The sequence below is a fragment of the Penaeus monodon genome, chromosome 10 (genome assembly GCF_015228065.2).
Source record: "Penaeus monodon isolate SGIC_2016 chromosome 10, NSTDA_Pmon_1, whole genome shotgun sequence".
Lineage (NCBI taxonomy): Eukaryota > Metazoa > Arthropoda > Malacostraca > Decapoda > Penaeidae > Penaeus > Penaeus monodon.
The window spans coordinates 49454066-49475482 of NC_051395.1; the positions used below are offsets into that span (position 1 = coordinate 49454066).

Genomic DNA, 21417 nt, shown 5'->3' on the forward strand with positions numbered 1-21417 from the left:
CAGGTAATGTAAAGAAATAAGTAAATAAATAAAATAAATTCATAAGAATATTCACAAATGCTTAGGGTGAAAGTAAGAAGTTTTGTTCTTGTGTTGTTATTTTTTGTCATTTCACAGTAAGTGTTAGAGAAAATTCAATTTTCCTTATGATGGGTTATACTAGTTAACAAAATGGGGGGGGGGGATGTCATTAACTAAGGTTATTCCTAAACTTGTGAAACTGCCATATATCAGTAAAAACAAAATGCTAGACATACATACATTTGTTGATTTTTTTTTTTTATAATGAACAAAGGGAAAATTATTTGGAACAATTTCTTTTTAAATAATGGTTGTCAGGATATTGAATAAATAGTTACTCTGAAAGGAAGTACGTACTGTTAGTTTCCCAAAATGTCTTTTCAATATCAATAAGATATTTTTGTTGCAGTTGTTGTAAGTACACACATACATATTACATTTTTCAGCAATGTCATTTTTTAATTACCATCTGATTTTCAATTAGTTTTGTTACGTAGGCCCCCCTAATCCCTTGCTCAGTGTTGCTGTGGGGGAGCTTAGGAGACAGAGACTGGGGTCCAATGTAGGGGATCGCAGCTCCCCTGGACCTCAGCCCTTGCCTCAACTAATTTTGCATGGTCTTTGCTTGTTCCCATTTTCATTCCTTCTCTTCATCATCCCCTTCTTCTGTCCATTTCCTAAGGTGTGAGAGCTGTGCTGAAAGGATGAAAGGCTGGTTTTATGTCAGCTATAGGAGACGGTATTCCCTTGGTTATTTGTCTAGCCCTTACCCTTCATGGGGACCCTTAGGAGTAGATTGTTTCCTCTCCCCATTAATTCAGGCTTACCATGGGCCAGTAATGAGGATTTTTTTATCCTTATTAGGGGCATTAAGGCTTGCCCCTTCAACTAGCCTATCTAAATTTGACTTCATTGGTTTCCCAATTCCTGCCTCTCCTTTGACCATGGCTCCAACTGATACTAATACCCCCTCCTCAATGTTTGCTGTCAACTCTGTCCATTCCGAATCATCCACCCAGATCATTACTCAGCCTTCAAAATACACCCCTTCCTCCCTCCCATCTTCCACTCCATCTTCTACTGCAGTCTTCTTTATTTTTTACCCCCACCCCCCTTATTCTATTCATCTTTACTGTCCTCCTCCTAACCTCTCTCCATACCATCACATCTTCCTCCCATCCTCATCCTTCTACTGCTTCGACCTTTGCAAACCTTTTGAGTACCCTTTTTGATCCAGCCAAGTGGGATCAGTTCTTTGTGATTCCCCCTATAGCCCCATTCTCTTAAAAATCCCTTCTCTTCCTACATTGTCTCCAAAAACAAGTAGACAAAGTTTCCTTTCACTGCTGTTCTGATCATTCATTCCTTGTCACAGTCCCAAGCTCATAAATTATCTACCCTGACCTCATGGGTAAACCTATTCCTACCCAACCTCACCCCTCCTTTAATACTTGTACTGGAACCTGTTTCTGTCTCTCCAACTGTCCTGTCCTGTCTAAAGCAAGGACTGGTCATACTGTAAAAATGACTTGCCCACATGCCTTGTTGACTATGATGCAGTGGCAGTCCAGTGCTACACTTTTCCTCTCCGAGGCCAACATAAGTCCTACACCAATATTGCCAAGTTTAGCATCCATAGACATGACCACCCCCAGCAGGCTCTACATGCCCAACCTGGTCATGACCATTCAAATTGCTCTGCTCAGTCATGCACGTGTGCCAATTGTGGCTCCCATAAAGTATTTTATAGGAGCTGCCTTGCCTACAAACTCGAATCTTAGGTAGCAGTTCTCCAATTCAAACTATGTGAGGCCAGACAAGAAACAGGCAAGCAAGTTTTTTCTCTTTCTACGTATTTGAAAACTGTACTTCGCTCTGCTCAACTTCCATCTTTTTCAAGAAGTCTCAGCATCACCCCCAGTATCTCTTCACTCTACCCCGAACCAACCTATCTCAACTACCTCTCTCCCCCAGTCAAATTCCTTTTCCAGTCTAAATCCAGATACTCCAGTCTCTACCACTTCCCCGGTGCCTACCCCTCCTCCTTCTCACTCTACCTGTTGCACCAGACAATCTAAACGTCCACTCCATCTTCTCCTACACCCACCTCTCCCTCTGCTCCTCGGACATCTATTCCCTCTTCTCCTCTACACTCAAATCCCCTCCAAAACTCTTGAAGACATCCAAATGTTCATAAACAGGACTAAGAGCATACTTACTCCCTCATCCACCCTCTAATTCCTATATTTGCTATACATTCAAAGTATCTGCCAATATCCATCCTCCTCCTCCTCAAGTTCCCCCTACCCCTCTTCCTCCCACTCACCCAAAAAACACCCCATCCTCTCCTCCTCATGTGCATCACCAATCCCTCTTCCCTACCTATTATCCTTAACATCCCCACTTAGATGCTCACCTGATTCCCTTAAGTCAAAACAATGTCCTTCTGTGTATCCCTCCCCTCCTGACATTCTTCCCGATACTTCACCACCTTCCTCTGTTCCCTTACTTCATCCTCAGGATTCTTCTACTTCCACAACTATCGTTTCTTACCATATTACCATTTGATTAGTTCATAATAATAATAATAGCTCTTTTGCAGTTTTCCTATATAGCGTTACTCTCCCTTCCTCAGACACATACTCTCCATTCGATCTGATCACCCTATACCATTTGATCTGATCGCCTTGTACCTTTAACCACATCCTTTTACAAATCCCCATAGTATTCCATTTGCTCCCCCTTTCTACCCTTTTCATTAATATTCTATCCTATAGCATTCTACAACCTTTGATGTCTAACACATCTTATCCTGATCATTAACTATTTTCCTCCCTTTTTGCCAAAATACTTTATCATAGTGCTATATGAACTTTGATGTCTAGCACATTTATTTCCTCTAGCCATTAACCATTTGTCATGTTGGAGGGGAGGGGCAGGGGTTGGGAGACGGAGACTGGGACCCAATGCTGGACATCACCCCTTCCTTGGGCTTTATTTTGCACAGGTTTTTCTTCTTCCCCTTTCCGTTTCCTTCTATTCAACACTTTCTATGATCCACTTCCTAAGGTGTGAGAGCCATGATGAAAGGATGAAAGGCTGACTTTGTACCCAGTTCCCAGGCTCTCCTACTCCTACTACTATCATCTCAGGTCAGTCTAAATCATCCTCCCAGGTCATTACTCAACCTCTTCTACTCCATCTTCTTCATCCCCACAGCTTTCTTCATCTACTACTCCCTCCTCCCTTATTATCCCCCTCTCTGCAGTACTACCTCACTAAGCACTATTCCCTCTTCCACAAGTACCTGTCCTTCTACGACTCCCAGCTATACAAACTGTGTAACCCAGCCAGATGGGAGTTTTTTTTTGTGATCCCTCTACAGCCCTTATTCTGCCAACACTCTCCTCTTCTAGCAGTCTCCATAAACAAGTAGGTAAAGTCTCCTTCCACAGCTGGACTGATTGTTGCCACCTTGTCACAGTTTCATCTGAATCCCACAACTGACTGACTGACTTCACTGGGAAACCCATTCCTAGTTGAGAGGACTTACTTGCCTGCCTTGTTGACTATGAGGCCCTAGAGGCCTCAGTAAGTCCTCCACCAAGATTAACAATATTAATTTCCTCCCCCATGATGTTTATGTCAGCAAAAAGCCCCCCCTTGTCCATCCCTCCTATCAATGTCAATTGTTGGCATCTAGGTCATCCTGCCAAACATTGCAAGTTCCACAGCCCAATTCCCTCTGTATGCCCTGGTTGTGACCAATCAAACTGCTCTGCAGTCATGCATCATGTGCCAATTATGGAGGCTCCCATAATCTATTTTGTAGGGACTGCCCCACTACAAATTTGAGTCTGAGGTGGTATTTCTCAGATTCAAACATGGCCTCACTTTATGTCAAGCCAGACAAGAAGCATGCCAACAAGGTTTTTCTCTTACTTCCTACTCTAGTGCTGTCCTTGGCTCTGCCCCGTCCCTTTCCTCCAAAGATATTTCAACTTCCACCTGTATTTATTCATCCATATAATGTTTTCAGTTTTACTTACTCCCTCTCCCAGTCAAATTCTTTTGCCATTCTAAATCCAGACACCCCAATCTCTGTACTGACACCTACCTCTCTTCCTTCTCACTCTACTCATAGCAGACAATCTAAACGTAACATCCCATCGTCTCCTATCACACACTCTCCTCCACTTACCTCTTTCTCTACCCCTCAAACACCTGTATCCTCTTCTCCCCCTCATAAGAAAAACTGCATTTCTCAGACCCCCCAACCAACTCCAATGCAGAAACTTAAGAGATATTCAACTTTCTAATAATTTCTGCAATCAACACAGACACCTCATCCATCTTCCAGTCTCACTACTCCAACTCCCTATATACAAAAAGTGACTGCCGATACCTATCCTCCTTCTCACTTTTCCCGTACACCCCTTCCTCCTACTCCCTTCCAACACACTCATCCCCTCCTGCTCCATCTACATCAGCCCCACTTACATTCCCATTATCCTTTCCACTCCCTCCTGGATACACACATGAATCCCTTTTGTAACAAAAGTGCCCTTCCCTGAATCCCCCTTTCTGATACTTCACTTCTCCCTCATCCATTGTTTCATCCCCTGGCTCTTTTCCCTCCAACTTCTCTGACTTGTGCATTTACCCTTAACCCTCTCTGATTATTTTGTAATAGCTCTTCTCCACTGGAATACTTTGCGTTTCCTTTCTCATAGACCTGATCATCATATCTTAACTTCTTATAACCCATCGATAATCTGCAGCCAAAACTTTCCCTACATATCCTCCTGTACCAATTCCCAATTACCATTTTCTCATCCACACACATCCTTTCTGTCTTGTCTGTTACTTAACTCAATGCTGGCAGGAAAATGCTGTGCTAATTTTTTATTTTTTTGTGAAATGTCTCTGCACATAGATGGCTCTGCTAGTGCTTAGCCACAAAAGAGTAGACCTTGTGACCTTACCTGATTTCACCTTTCCCTACATTGGCAGAATTTTTTTTTTTTACTGATGCTCTGAATATCGATGGTTATTTTTCTTATATAATGTTTTCTTATATTATTTTCTTACTATAATGTTATAGACATTAGTAACAGCAATATAAGATAACATAAAATATTATCAAAAACCAAGGAAAAGAGTAAACAGGTGAGACATGCAATACTCATAATTGGCTCACTGGTGACTTTGTACAAGTGTAGCCATCTGTGTAAAAACAATAATAAAGCAAACTCACAGTAGTCATGGCATGGCATGCTGTCGGATTTGGGTTAACCATCAGAAATTACCTTATAATGTTCTACCTCCCTTTCAAACCACTGTTCCCTGCAGTTATCCACATCTTTCTCCACTGCTGTATCTCAGTTATTTCAGTCTACTTCTTCCCTTCCTACCCACCTTTGAAATTCTACTTTCCTAACTCCTACCACCTTTATTCTAAATTAGTGATTTTAACTACCATCACACTGGGATGATTCCACTGTTATCTCTTGTGGACGATCATATGAATGTTTCCTCTCCACAACTGACCTTATTATGTAGCTCGCCTCGCACACTTTGACCTGGGCATGCATCCTTTTTCATGCCTTAACATTTCTCTGTGCTCCCCCTCTCTCCATTTAGACTCCCATTGGTCAACCCTAGACCATTTTCCCTATGGTGACCACTTTTCTGTTCTTTTTCCTACTTCATATGTCCCTTCCAAATCCCCCATGCTGGTGCATTGATAGACTGGCATACTTCTACTTCACTCTCTACAATTCCTCTCCCTCCATCATTCTTGTCCATTTCATATGTACTTCAATATTTCAGTTACTGTCCTAAGAGCTGCCTATACAGCCATTCTCTGAACCTCCTGACCTTATACCTCCAAGTGTGTTTCATGGTGGATCTCTGATTGTACCAAAGATTGCTCTGTTTGAAATGCGCAGTCTGGAGCAGTTACTGGCAGTGAGGCACCCCTAGTCAGCTATCAGCCATTATTTAAAAGAGCAGCTGCTAGTCTTTGCCACACAATCTGGAATGGCAGAACAACCAGCTGGCAAATTTGTTTCCTTGATTTCAGCTAATGAAGTGTCAGTAGTGGCTTTTACCTTTTCAAACACTTTTCCTCCATTAAGACCACCAGAGAACACTGCCATCACATTCTTCCTGACCTATAATGCTCCCTTTTCTTCCTCTGAACTTCATGCTGCTTTTTAGTCATGCCACAACACTCATGAAGGCCCTGATGGCATTCATTACCATATGCGCTGACACCTCCCATCTTCCTCTCTATTCTTGCTGTTGACTATTTTCAACCACATTAGGATGACATGAAATTCCTCCTCTCTGGCATGGAGCTCTTATTCTCCTCTTCTTGAAACCCAATAAGCCAATTACATCCTCAAGATTTTGCCCCACTTCTCTAACTAGCTGCTTGTGCATACTATTAGAATGAATGGTTAACTTCTGCTTAATGTGGCATCTTGAATCTCACAATCTTCTTTCTCCTTCTCTGTTTGGATCCTGTTGTGCCTGAAGTACCCAGGAAAAGCACATGATACTACATAGCAGTACCATATTTTCCAACAATTGTCTTCTCTAGATATATGTGAAAACATGGGTGTCTTTACAGTCCTTTCTCTCTAGCCGTACTCTTTCCAGGTCAAAATAGCCTCTTCCCCATCATCTTTTCTTCAGTTCGAAATGCCAGTTTCAGTTCTACCACTAGGGGCCTAGTCATCACTGATGTTGATGATTTAACCATCTTTACCTCTTCACCAACTCCTTAAGTCTGCAGTATCATGTTTCTTCCTGGGCCACTAGTCACTGACTGCTTTTCTACTTCCAAATCCTACTCCATCTTTTCTCTCACACACATAGGTAGGTATGTCTCCAACCTCCACTCTTCTCTACTTTAATACCATCCTTCTGGCAAGTTCCTAGGTATTATTTTTTACTCTAATCTGTCCTGGCAAGATCACATCTTCACCATAAAAGAAAAAGTTCACTGCTGCCTCTGAATCTCACACTCTCCAATCTTAGGTTTCACACCATAAAACTCTCCTCCATCTTCATGTTACCGTGGTCCTCTCTACCCTTGATTATGGATGTTATATCTACTCCTTTGCCTCTACCTCCTGTTTTGCTCATTTTGATACATTTCACCAATGTGGTCTTTGCTTAACCCTTAATCCACTCCTCTAAAGTTGAGAGCCTGTAAGCGTAGTCTGGCATGCCATCTCTTTTTTGATGCCGTGCCCCTCTTGCTCTCCAATGCTACACTTACTTCCACCAGTGTTCCTTCACCAAACTAACTATCCATGGATTGATACTTACTACCTTTGCTTTCTGTGTGTTTCTCTCCATTCACATGGATACTCTTCTTTCCCAATTTCCTACTTTACCTTTTCTGCTTATTTTGCTCCTCCATAACTTGTACCTTACCCCCCCATATTAGCTCCTGTTTTTTTTGATCCATCAAAATCAGACATTACCCCATCTGTCCTTCTCATTCATTTCCTTGACCATGTCTCCACTCATTCCTCCAGTACCCGTTTACATGCGACTCTAAGCTAATAATGCAGGCCATACCTCAGCTTTCCCTCACCTGACCTCCCAACCTATTAGACATCCATAAAGAATCCCATTTTCTCCTTTGAAAACTTGTTCTCCTTCCTCAGATGCAGACAGTTCTTTCACTTGATCTGATTCTCTCTTTGCTGACCAATAGCTTAACCCATTTACTCAACCTCTCCACCTTTACCCTTTCCAATACTATCCTATTGCTGTACAACTGCTGATGTGTAGCCCCTAATCATGAACTCTTCCCCTCTTTACCCTTTCTGATACTGTTCCTTTCTAAAGTGCGACTTGATCTTTGATATCTAGCACATTCATTTTGCTTTTTAACCATTAAATATTAACCTAGAGAAAAAAAAAGAGCATACATAAATGGCTTATTTTAATTTGATCCAACTAATGCTTACAAGTACTTTTATATATTAGTTTTATCATAATTTATGTTATTAAATAATTTTAAGTTTCTGAATGCCTTAAACACACCCACATAGGGAGCTTTAAGTGCCATACCAAACCACACACCAGTGTTGCCTGCTCAAGAATGAGAAATGCAGGAAACATATTAACCTTGCTTTTTACTCTATGGCTGCAGCATAAACGACTGTTTATGTAATGAGGCTTAAAAGTAGTAATAAGGTTATTTTTAAGGGGTTTACCTCAATGACCACAAGCAAGCTAACTATTTAGTGTGCACATCTTAGAACAGGCCTAAGTGCGCATGACCCTCATCCCAGTACGAGGGTCACTACTCAGCCATGATGCAATAGGGCATCATCACAGATTGAGTGGGTTAATGCATTGAAATTTAATGCAATATTTATCTCCAGTAAAATTAGTGTGTATGCAAATATGTCTAAAGAATGGTTTATGTTAAGTAAAATATGGCATATGAGTCTCTAAATCATCAACAGGTTAAATAACAAAAAAATTATTTTTAAATATGCCTTGATTTTAAGAATAATGGATTTACTGTTATTATCAGTGAATAAGCATGAAATGAAAATTATTAATTAAGCACATGAAAATTATTAATTCCAATTTATGAAAAGACAGTGAATCATTCAAATTATCAATTATGTTGGCTCTCTGAGGGTGCCTTGGGAAAATAAAATACATTTTTTTTTACACATTACAATATTTACATCATATACAAACCTTGTGACATTCTGCAATAGACTGTTACATCACTAATAATCATAGTAATATCAGGTTTATGTAGATCCCACAAGTCAGCTGTTGCCTCACAAAATACCATCACTCATTTTTAAAAAAGACAAAAACACTCAGAAATCATTCACAAAAAGTACAGATGTGGAATGATTGTAGGATACTTACAGTAATGATAAGCTCATGAGTAGAGGCACAATACTAATAATAATATTAAACCCAAGATGAGGTGGATTTCAATTATTAAATTTACATTTTGGACATCCTATGGCTTATCTTCTGCCTCTGGAAGGCACATGTGCAAATATGTTATTTTACTCTAAATGTAATTAAACATCAAAAACATATTCAATTCTTATGAATCTTATGAAACATTATTTTTACAGTTTGGAGCAGTGGTTTTCTTATTATACATGTCAGTATGGGACAGTGACTTTAATTCTCTGATATTAACACATTCTGATAATTAAATTATATAGAGAGAAAGTTGCAGACATCACAATAACGGGAAGCATTATAAAGCCTAATAATGGAAGCAGATTGTCAATTAGGACACATCATTGGGGGAAATGTTACACTATTTAAAATAATAATGAGCTTTCAAAGTCATAAGTCATTGCCTGAATACTTATCAACACATCAAAATCTTGTTCCAGCCATGGACATTATACCTTACACAAACATTACAAATATGGAAAACAGAATCACATTTACTAGGCAACTTTCCTTTAGAAGAAGCACAATTTTCTAAACACATTATAGGATGGTATTTTAATTTATTCTATCTTTTCCATAAACCTACTTAAGACCTTGAAATAATTCATATTTACAACTTACAGGACTTACAATATCCATCACGGCTTCCATTTTTAGCAATATATTTGGTACCATAAATATTCCTCTATTTAAAAGGTAAAAGGAAGTTTCACTGTACTAGCTTGTTAAAGGAACAGACAAAATGTTTTGAAATTTACTAATGAAATTTGATTATGTAGATTCATTTAATGACATGAACAGATGAAAGTGAACAGTACTTACAGACAAAAGTCCCTCCCAGATTTGGGTCCTACAACACTTGCCTGCTGTTAAACCAAACAAGCTTACACTAATTCAACAAGCATAAGAAACATAATGCACATTTTTCAGGCAAAAAGAAAAACTAAATGGAATGCACAAAGCATGTGTCTCATATATACTCAAAGTTTCTATTTTCCCCCTTGTCTGAATAACACAGATAAATAAACAAGTCTCCACAAACATTTTTTTCTTACATCTTATTTCAACTATGTCTCCCAATTAAAGCATGTTTGTTAGGGTATTACATTTCAGTATTGACACTACAGGTGCTGGTTGAGGGGTCTACACAACTTAACCGAATCAGCAACATTAGAGCCAAATAAGAAATCTGCTTTAATAAATGAACCCGATTTAACCATTACAAAATGATGTATTCCTCTTCACATGGTGTTACCTCAAATATCATCATCTTAATGATAAAGGTTAAATTCTAAATATGAATTGTACAAGCCAGAAGACAAGATGTCTCCCTTTTTTTTTCCATATGAAGTTATAATGACCATCACAAAATTATACAGACTGTCAATGCACATACCTTAAGACACTAGTTAAAACATTAACATGCCAATGCACAATCTTCTGAGATACAGATGATATATGTATTCTGAAAATACAACAAAAAACATAAAAAAATATATAATTAGAAAACCGTAGAAATCAAATTCTGAAATTACATACATCAAACTAACTTCTTTGCATGTAATACACACATAAAAGAACATCAGAGATGTAACTGTGTATCTCTAATGCCTTCTATGATTTCCCATGTTGAGTTTCCTAAATTTACGTAATACTCTGCTTGTAACCCTTAAAAAAAATATATATATCTTCAAAGAAACTACCCTCTATGAAATTAGCTAGACAAAGGAAAGAAGCTGGAAGTCAAAAGGAAGAAATGAAAAAGAGAAAGAGGAAATGAAAGAAAGGAAGTAGAAGACCAGATAGTGTGTGAGTGACAGTGAATGAGATAGCAGAAAGAGAGAGGGAGTGGCAGGGGGAATGAGAGAGAGAGGGGGAATGAGAGAGAGAGGGGGAATGAGAGAGAGAGGGGGAATGAGAGAGAGAGGGGGAATGAGAGAGAGAGGGGGAATGAGAGAGAGAGGGGGAATGAGAGAGAGAGAGAGAGAGAGAGAGAGAGAGAGAGAGAGAGAGAGAGAGAGAGAGAGAGAGAGAGAGAGAGAGAGGGGAAATGAGAGAGAGAGGGAATGAGAGAGAGAGGGAATGAGAGAGAGAGGGAATGAGAGAGAGAGGGAATGAGAGAGAGAGGGAATGAGAGAGAGAGAGAGAGAGAGAGAGAGAGAGAGAGAGAGAGAGAGAGAGTGAGAGAGAGAGAGAGAGAGAGAGAGAGAGAGAGAGAGAGAGAGAGAGAGAGAGAGAGAGAGAGGGAATGAGAGAGAGAGGAGAGAGAGGGAATGAGAGAGAGAGAGAGGGAATGAGAAGAACTAATATTCAGACAAGCATTTAAGAAAACTACACTGCTGACATTGCACATTTTTCAGGCGAAAAGAAAACTAAACGGAATGCACAAAGCATGTGTCTCATATATACTCAAAGTTTCTATTTTTCCCCTTGTCTGAATAACACAGATAAATAAACAAGTCTCCACAAACATTTTTTTCTTACATCTTATTTCAACTATGTCTCCCAATTAAAGCATGTTTGTTAGGGTATTACATTTCAGTATTGACACTACAGGTGCTGGTTGAGGGGTCTACACAACTTAACCGAATCAGCAACATTAGAGCCAAATAAGAAATCTGCTTTAATAAATGAACCCGATTTAACCATTACAAAATGATGTATTCCTCTTCACATGGTGTTACCTCAAATATCATCATCTTAATGATAAAGGTTAAATTCTAAATATGAATTGTACAAGCCAGAAGACAAGATGTCTCCCTTTTTTTTTCCATATGAAGTTATAATGACCATCATCACAAAATTATACAGACTGTCAATGCACATACCTTAAGACACTAGTTAAAACATTAACATGCCAATGCACAATCTTCTGAGATACAGATGATATATGTATTCTGGAAATACAACAAAAAACATAAAAAAAATATATAATTAGAAAACCGTAGAAATCAAATTCTGAAATTACATACATCAAATTAACTTCTTTGCATGTAATGCACACATAAAAGAACATCAGAGATGTAACTGTGTATCTCTAATGTCTTCTATGATTTCCCATGTTGAGTTTCCTAAATTTACGTAATACTCTGCTTGTAACCCTTAAAAAATATATATATCTTCAAAGAAACTACCCTCTATGAAATTAGCTAGACAAAGGAAAGAAGCTGGAAGCAAAAGGAAGAAATGAGAAAGAGAAAGAGGAAATGAAAGAAAGGAAGTAGAAGACCAGTGAGTGACAGTGAATGAGAGAGAGCGAGAGCGAGAGCGAGAGCGAGAGCGAGAGCGAGAGAGAGAGAGAGAGAGAGAGAGAGAGAGAGAGAGAGAGAGAGAGAGAGAGAGAGAGAGAGAGAGAGAGAGAGAGAGAGAGAGAGAGAGAGAGAGAGAGAGAGAGAGAGAGAGAGAGAGAGAGAGAGAGAGAGAGAGAGAGAGAGAATAAAATAGAAGAGAACAAAGAGACAAATGAAAGACAGACAGATAATTGATAGGAATGCAGAAAGGAAGTCCAAAACTAGTAACTAGTAACTGGTTTTAATGAACAAGAAGTAAAGATGATAATTTCTGAAAGGTATGACTAGTTTTGAACAGATGTTTTTCCAAATGGTTTGGGGTATGTCTCAGCTGCTTGTCAACAAGATTATTTTGATACTAAATTAGAAATAACTTATTTTTCAGTGAAAAAAGGCATTATGCTCAAAAGCCACTGAGTGACTGAGCCTGACTAATTCAACACTATATAAAGCAACTGCAAATTACAAAAAAAAGGAAGAGAAAAAAAACAAGACATTGGCCAAACATTTTTCCCCGTGTATGGAATGTAGTTATCATTTACTGCCCCTATTTCTTCTTCACTTCTTCTATTTTCACACTTCAAACCTGCAAATTTTTACAAACATTGACCATATAGAAAATTCATATGTCAATTTTACAGTACTGAAAACAATAGTGTCAAAAATGAAGAGAGAGAGAGAGAGAGAGAGAGAGAGAGAGAGAGAGAGAGAGAGAGAGAGAGAGAGAGAGAGAAGAAAGAAAAAAAAAATACCCTAACTGTATAAAAATACACTCACAAAAAAAATGAAGAACCATTAATAAACAAACAATTACATTTGTTGAAAATTAGTTTATGGCTCAAGAGAAAACACGCAGAATATCTTCATAAGAGGAAGGGTAACATCATTTCACCAGGGAACATGCTTTTAGTAAAGGACCAGCCTTTTCAAAAAACATTCCTATGTACAAATGAGCAGAAAATCACATGTGATTCTCTGAAATTATTTCCTGGAATGCACTGACTGCACTATAGTTCATATAATAAAGCTTTACTGACATGAGTTGAAGATGAACAAGGTCAGCTGTGTGTCTACTTTTTCATGCTCTAGCTAAAGGACAGCTGAGTATTAAATGAGCAATAGCATACATAAATTCAAGATGTTAACAACCAACCTTTAGTTCATACAAGAAATCTAGACTTAAAATTTATGTATCCTTTTAAAATGTTGCACTTTCTCTCCTAAGATTGATTAATATATATTGATGCTACCCCTGTGCATGAACTAGTGTGATACTAATGTGTTTTGAATATCACATTAAAAAACAGGATATAAAAGTTTAAAGAACAGATTACATTGTAATGGGTATTCAATTCACATATTAGGTTTTTCAACTTATTTGAGTAAAGAAGAAGAATAAAAATGTATAACCATGCATAACAGTGCCTCCACATTTCAAGGGTCAAAAATATCAGCTTCTGAAGGTGTTGTATAATGTCATTCAACAAGATTACAATGATCTCTGACTTTTAGGGTTCATCTAATAAAAGTAATGTACTTTACACATAATAAAAAATAATCTCCTTCCTAAAGCAAGTGCAAAGATGTATACAGTAAACATGTAATATAAATACTTTAGATATGAACGTATCCATTATGCATGAATATGGAATACTGTGTAATAGAAACTATGAGAAATCCCTCCCCCCTACAAAATCAAGAATGCAAGGACAATAAAAATAAATAGTCATTACAAGAATGCATACCTTCATGCTGAAGCATATCCAAAGAAGAGGTGTGACATCATCAAAAGCCATAATAAAAGTGTAAACATTGTGCATAGGCAATCATTTATTATCAAAATATGGCATTTCACTGCCTTAGCTATACAAGTATTTTTTCACATCTTATTAGCAGAGTATTTAACACCCTTAGAATCCATGCAAAGTTTGTTCTACCTAATGTTACAAAAAAATATGGATATATTCCCGTCAAAATATCTCAAATATTCAATATACATTGTGCACATATTGTCAGTTACCACATTTGTTGCTTTTTTTTTTTTAACAATTATATATATATACCCCCCAAAAAATAATAATATCATAATCTGCATATTACAAGGTTTGCCATATCTTATAATAAGAAAGGCTTGCATGTCAGTTCCTCTATTTCGTGAAAATGTTTGTCATGACCAAAACATGAAGAAAAGTTTTGTACACTATGACCATTAGGCAGAAATTTTGAAGTCAAAGAAATCTCTGGTACTGTAAAACTAATAAATCTTTACTGAATGGCTGCACTTCAGTTACAGTTAGTCATCTTTACAGTTACCAATAATTTTTTTTTTGTTTTGAAACAGCCCAGACCTATATTGCAAAATATCCATGTACCTAACTGGCAGCGATCAATCATTCCCTTATAAATGTTTTTTAAACACTGAAATATACTGTAGTACTGCATCTATGATATATGATCAAATTAGCACTCGTGTATCAAAGGACAAATTCAGATGATATTTATATGCCATTAAATTAAGATTAATAAAACAAAAACAGGATCTTGCAATGGGCATCCTCTTAAAAAAAAATCACTTGAAAATAAATTAAAAGATGTGGAGAAAGAAGGAACAATTGTAATAATAAGTCTTTCATATATTTCTCTGGCAATACACACTCACAGCATACATACACATAGTAATACTCTTATATCTACAAAAATCTCCTCTCATTCACTACTTATACATAAAGAAAACCAACAAATGTCCAAACACACACTGTAAGTGCTGCACATCACAGCACAATCTTGGTTCCGATATGTGATGATCTGCAATATAAAATGAAATATAAACACTCAAGTTCCTTCATCTTCTAATTTTCACTTATCTCATATATTTAAAGAATTCAATATAATGGAACTATCAGCTCCAGTACCTAAAGTAAACAAAAATATAAAATCCAAAAACTGATCATGATGAAGGGCCCACTACACAAAGACTGAACTCAAATAAGGAAAATACTCAAAATAAGACAGAATCACTCATAGTCCGTGCTGCTAATCACTAAAATTGTAAAGATCCCATCTAATATACCCTCATTTACCTTATCTTTTCCCCTATCTTCACTGCTGTACACTGTCATCAAGACCACTCACAAAAATACTTCTTTGTTAATGAAATAACCAAGTGACATTAAGGGGTATGATTTTTGGATTCAAGAGTCAAAACCGAGTTCAAAAAGCTGGTGAACTTGGAAAGGGTGGAGAGAGTACATCGACAAGAAATGTGCTCATTAATTATGTATTTCATAGGCTTTGTCTTCCCAACCTAGTTCTTTATTCTCTCCCTCCTCAAATAAAATTTAAATCTATAATAGCTGATAATAAAAACATAATTACCAAATGCCTGCTAGCAACATTTCTGTTTGCCTTTTCCTTTCTTTGGGTTATGAAGGCGTACAGGATCACTGGTGGCACTCTGTCGATCTTTTTGCTCCTTCTTGGTTTGTAAAACCATCTTGGTCATAACTGTGAACATCTGAAAGGGTAACAAACCAATTAACAACTGTGCATGTAATTAGAAAACAACTTTCAATTAGTTCAATATAACTATTATATTCACCATGAGCTAAAAGGGCACTTGAGTAATAGAATATCTCTGACAAACAGAAATCCATAACTTGAGATATAATTCACAAAAGTTTCCAACCATCTTACTTGAAACCTCAATCACCTACAGAGAGACCCTTAACCAGTAAAATAAAATTCTATTGATAAATATCAAGTACTTATAAATACTTATACATATATACAATGATATAACGACACTACAATCTTATTTGCAAGCAGCACACCCTAACAATTTGTCCACATTTACCAGATCATTTTCCATTGTCTCTTGGGTTCACATAATATAGGAAGTCCATTGAAGATACAGAACTTTCCTAAAGATGCTAATATAGGCCAAAAAGGACTACTATTACTATAAACTATCTTGCCAACACAAGAATCACTATTAGTATTTAATGGGTAATGATGAAAATCTACTTTTTCCCTCCTCCATATTAGGACCAAAGTTGTCTTAAACCCAAAAGGGCTTGATTCTTATACTTATGCACATTTGGGTGAAGACAGAGGACACACTCACACTGCATCAATACTTGCATGAAACACCAGTAAATTACTAAATTGCTTTCAAGTCTAACAATATAGATTTTGATCTCTAGATTCCAATAATCTAACATTTCTTTGCAAACTGAATTCAACTAGAATGAAGTGATTATTCAATGGAATGCAGTAGGTATTATTTCTGATGCGGTATGGCATATTCCAAGCAACCAAACCCTCCCCCTCTTCACATCCATATAGCTACAAAACATAAGTCATAGTACATTTACTTTTACTAATTATACATATACATACATGTGAATACATCTATATACAATTTAATGTTTGACATAATGAAACTATATTTTTGTTGCCTTGCATGTCCTTTGTTTGAGAGTTTATGGTAATTAACTCAATTTTTTATTTATATGAAAGGGATAACTTTTTTAAAAGACACTCTTCTGAAGGTGCAGTGCACCTGATTAATGAAAGAAATGTACATTTTCTGGTGTGCAAAATCAAGCATTTAGCTTAAAAAGAAAAGTCATGCCTTTTTTGTTTCTGGAGGTCAGATAAGTTGGATGATTTTTGCTTGTTAACCCATAATTGATGGGTAGCATTCATAGAGGCCGGGGCCTCGCTGCCGGGGGCTTATATCGTCGCCTGAGCATGCGCGACCACTCATGCCAAATACCAGCATCCCATGCCGTTTCTTCGTAATACTACGAAGATATGTTGTATTTTCAATTTTCATTATTTTTTACAGTCTCTACTTGCCAAACTTCCTGATAAATCGAGACTGAAGGGTATTTTTGTTGTTATATAGACTCCATAGTTGATCATTATTCGGTCTATAGTCCGAATAAAATAAGCAGTGTGTGGCATCATGGAGTTGAAATTGTCGGTTTGTTGCATTTTTTTTGTTTGTTGCATGGTAAAAATGAGAAAGTGTTAGAACCGACTTAATCACACTTTCACTGGCAAAAAAATAATCTTTTGCCGTGATTGTAACAAAAAAAAAAAACTCATGGCATGTCCATGCATACTCTATGGCATTTGCGTACGTGCCCCCGGCAGATGGTCACGCCATTCCATGGCATGTACGTACATGCCACCCGTCGGCAATGGGTTAAACGTTATGGTTAAACCTATTATAACCACCTTTCTTACCTCTCACTTATCATCATCATCATCATCATCATCATCATCATCATCATCATCATCATAATAATAATAAAAAAAAAACTACAAGTGGAACATACCTCTTCAACATTAATATTATCCTTTGCACTAGTTTCAAAGAGATGAATATTCATCTGATCTGCAAACCGCTTTGCATCTTCATAGAGTACTACCTTCCTGTCTGGACAGTCATTTTTATTCCCAACTGAAAATAAATTGAAAAAAAAAAAAAAAAAAGAAAAAAGAAGGGTGATGAGAAAACTTTTACATGTACATAAAATATGCAGATTCCATATTCAGGTCTGTGGGAGTAGAGCTGAGGGAAGTATCTAAGAAAGTGAGAGACAACATGGTGCAAACCAATCTAGGTGAAGACAGAAAGAGAGAGGTCAGGTTTGCATCTCAGTTTATGATGTGAACACAAAATTGGTCTTCTATGAGAGATTTTACTAATGGACACAAAATTATCTCAAGTATATAGCTTCCACACAGTGACAATATTCCCATAAACTAGAAAAAAAAGGAGTATATATATATATTACCTACACATAAGTAATGATACATGCACACACATACACACGCAAAATTATATAATAAAACTTCAGATACTCCTTCTAGTAAATCTAAATAAAAAACTACCATATTTGTGCTTACAGAACTACTCAGGAAGTAATGACCAATGTCTATCAATAAATTATATCATAAATCAACCAGTCAAAAAATTCCTCTTACCTAATATTCTGTTGACTACTTCACAATTTTGTTCTATTTCATGAAGCCAGCGTTTAACATTTGCAAAACTTTCCCCGTTGGTTACATCATAGACAACTATAACACCATGTGTGCCACGGTAGTACCTGCAAAATAAGGTATTGAAAACTTACAGTACACATAATAAAATACAAATTACACATTATTTCACAATAATCTATATATAGAATATCATATTTATGTAGAACCTAACTTCAGAATTTCAATAGACAAATTTATATTAAACATTTTTTTCTCTCCTTTTTTTCTGGTGTTCCTTTATCCAATTAAAGTTTTGTGCAAGTGTTTAACACTCAAAAATAGTTAATTTTATTACTATAACTGAAATCTTTTAATTCTTTATTCATAGCAAAATCACACCAAATTAAAACTAGAAAAGCATTTTAGCATAAAAGGTTTTATTTTGTCTTGAAAACCCTAATCAGGCTAAACTACACAGCTTAGCCGATGAGTAGCTTTTGAACCTGAGCAAGTTTAGTACTCTTAATAATAAAATTAGCTTCATCAAACACAGATAATTACGATGGCAATTCCTGGGAGCACTGGAAATATACAAACACAAATTAACCTGTTGGATCTGGGTGCCTCACAGTGCACGTGAACCAAAATCTGGCCTTTAGGCATCCTTGACTAGCAACATTCCCGGGTGTGACTTGTAGACCCGTCCCACATGGACACTAATGAATGATATCAGGACTCCTTGTCTTGCTGAAATGCCATTAGCCCTTTTCTGCAGTTGCAATTTTGTGATTTCCTATTTTCTGAGGTCTATATCTGTCATCTGTTATGCTGTATTATGATGACTCTTGTTAAGCAGACTCTCCAGGTAATTTACACCCTGTGCAATAGCAGTAATAGTAAATAACAGTTACTTGTGTTATTTTTTATAATTTCTCATTATTCACTTTTTAGTAACACCTGACAATACCAGTAACAGTGGACAGGAATGGCTTCCTCAACATAAAAATACTACCCTCCCTGGAAACAGCCCTCTCCCATGCATAGTTGATGAATGGCAAACTTCACCCGCTTGGGCCAGTGGAAATCCTGCAGAGGATTTCACACAAGCCCATTTCTAAAGGCCTATGGAGTCAATCTCACTCCAAGTGTTTTGTGCAATCATGACAAGCCTGACACTTGATGACAAGAATTTCCTGATACCTTCCCCCCCCCCCTTTTTTTTTTTGACAAGACGTTCTCATCAATTGTCACCACCCTCAGCCAAAGTTTTTCATGACAAGTCATTCACATCACCCAGATCCAACAGGTTAATAACATTGCACATTTTGGATAGAAAAAAGGCAAACTGTCATGCATACTCTAATCTTACAATATCTCATCAAAACTTACTATGTACAGAAAATAACTTCTTTCAAAACACTATGGGAATCAATTATTATAGAAAGCTAAATTACAAGCACATAAAGCCTAATGATCTGCTTTTTAAAAACAACTAAGAGTTATTGGTCAAGTTAATTATTAATATCAATAACTCAGCACCGAACTCTGCTTTCCTTCATTGCCTGTAAGTACGTTACTTCTGTCACAAGGAACATAGCATGTTTTTGGGCAGGACATAAACAAGCTTTATTTTTCTTTCAACCCAACCTGTATCTGTTTGGCTAGTAGTCTAGAGGCTGCTCACTCTGCTCTAGGAAAAGACCAAATACCTGGCTCAGTATTTGATTAATCATTTATAATTTTTACATACTTTACATATGGAATCTTTGCAAATGACAGATGACCTATTTTGGCACTCTTCCCAACAGTTAATCCAAATTCATCACAGTAGTATGTTATCCTTACTGTTTATTCATTTCTATAATACTTTCAATCAGATATACAGTAAATGAAGATCCACTTCCCTAACCAAATATGACTTTTTCTGGTATTTCTTTATACCAGTGTTTAATGTGCAAATACAGAACAAAAATGCCTAAAACTTGCAGTTCCCTTTAGGATGCAACCTCTTAGAAAATAACCTCAAACAATAATTTCTGCCTTTTCATACCATAAGTGTTGCTATATCACACACTCACATTCACTTACATGGGTTAGGGTATTACCTTCCTGAAAGGGGTATGCGACACCTTCTATCTAAACAATTTGGAATACTGTGCTGAAACTTTATAGGTATATAGGTGTTTGTGTTGCTTATACTTTTTACAAGCCAAAATGATGTATGTATAATTATGTGTATACATATATGTACACATGAATATGTGTTGTGACACATTAAATTACACAGCACCATATATACTTTACCAATCATTTTAATTTTTTGGCTGTGAATGGTCACCTATGCAAAGTATTTTAAATTTGTCATATATACAAAGGCATGTCGGCATTTCTCTTAATCATGTGCTTTCACTGTGTAAAAGTTTGGTATTTTGTCACATTTCCTCATATTACTGTAAAGTCCTTTACTGTTTCCACAATCTCTAGGCATAGGGCCTTAGCTACTTGTAAAAAGCAATTTCCCAGGCACCTTCATCTACATCTGAATAATCTTAGATTTTCTGTGCTTAAACAAAAAAATGTGTAGAGTACAAAGATATTATCAATAAAAAGTCAGAAAGCTATGTTACTGCCTAATTTTCTAACCAATTTGCATGTTTTTCATATATATATCTTAAGTCTTTATACTAAGGAGCTGAAGTATTCTAAAAATTACAAAAATATCTCAAGAGTACTTTATTTAGAGGAAGAACTAAAGGAGCTCTGAGATAACCACTCACTCCTTTTGTGTAACTAATTTCCTAAGTAGCTACTGAGCTTATGTATGAGTTGCCAATGGCCCACCACACTCTTGGACATCCCTACTATCAGCTAGACTCGGGTAAAACATGATTTCCAAGGAATTTTGCCTTTATTCTATGCATGTACAAGATCCTGCCACATCTCCAGTGGGTTAGGTCCTTTACTCATTTGAAGCCCATGCCAGACAATTAAATTGTGCTCAATGGTGAAAATTTTGCATTGGGAGTATTTCTAGATGGTATTCAAACATTCTTAGCCCATAACAGAGGCTATCACTTAGAAACCTTAATGATCCCTACTGTACCTTGGCAACCCTTTAAGACTAACTCTGTTAAAAAAGTAA

The 21417-nt window shown here is 36.9% G+C and overlaps 1 protein-coding gene across 1 annotated transcript in view; it reads right to left on the reverse strand.

Annotated features, from left to right (window-relative positions):
- Positions 1-14089: 14089 nt before the first annotated feature.
- LOC119578126 (ras-related protein Rab-35-like) overlaps positions 14090-21417 on the reverse strand; it is a 21725-nt gene continuing 14397 nt past the window's right edge. The window contains exons 3-6 of the mRNA XM_037925863.1: positions 18276-18400; positions 17624-17748; positions 15654-15792; positions 14090-15083 (exon numbers count right to left, since the gene is read on the reverse strand). Coding sequence (XP_037781791.1) covers positions 15664-15792; positions 17624-17748; positions 18276-18400 — 379 coding nt within the window. The 3' untranslated portion in view covers positions 14090-15083; positions 15654-15663. The remainder of the gene's footprint in view (positions 15084-15653; positions 15793-17623; positions 17749-18275; positions 18401-21417) is intronic.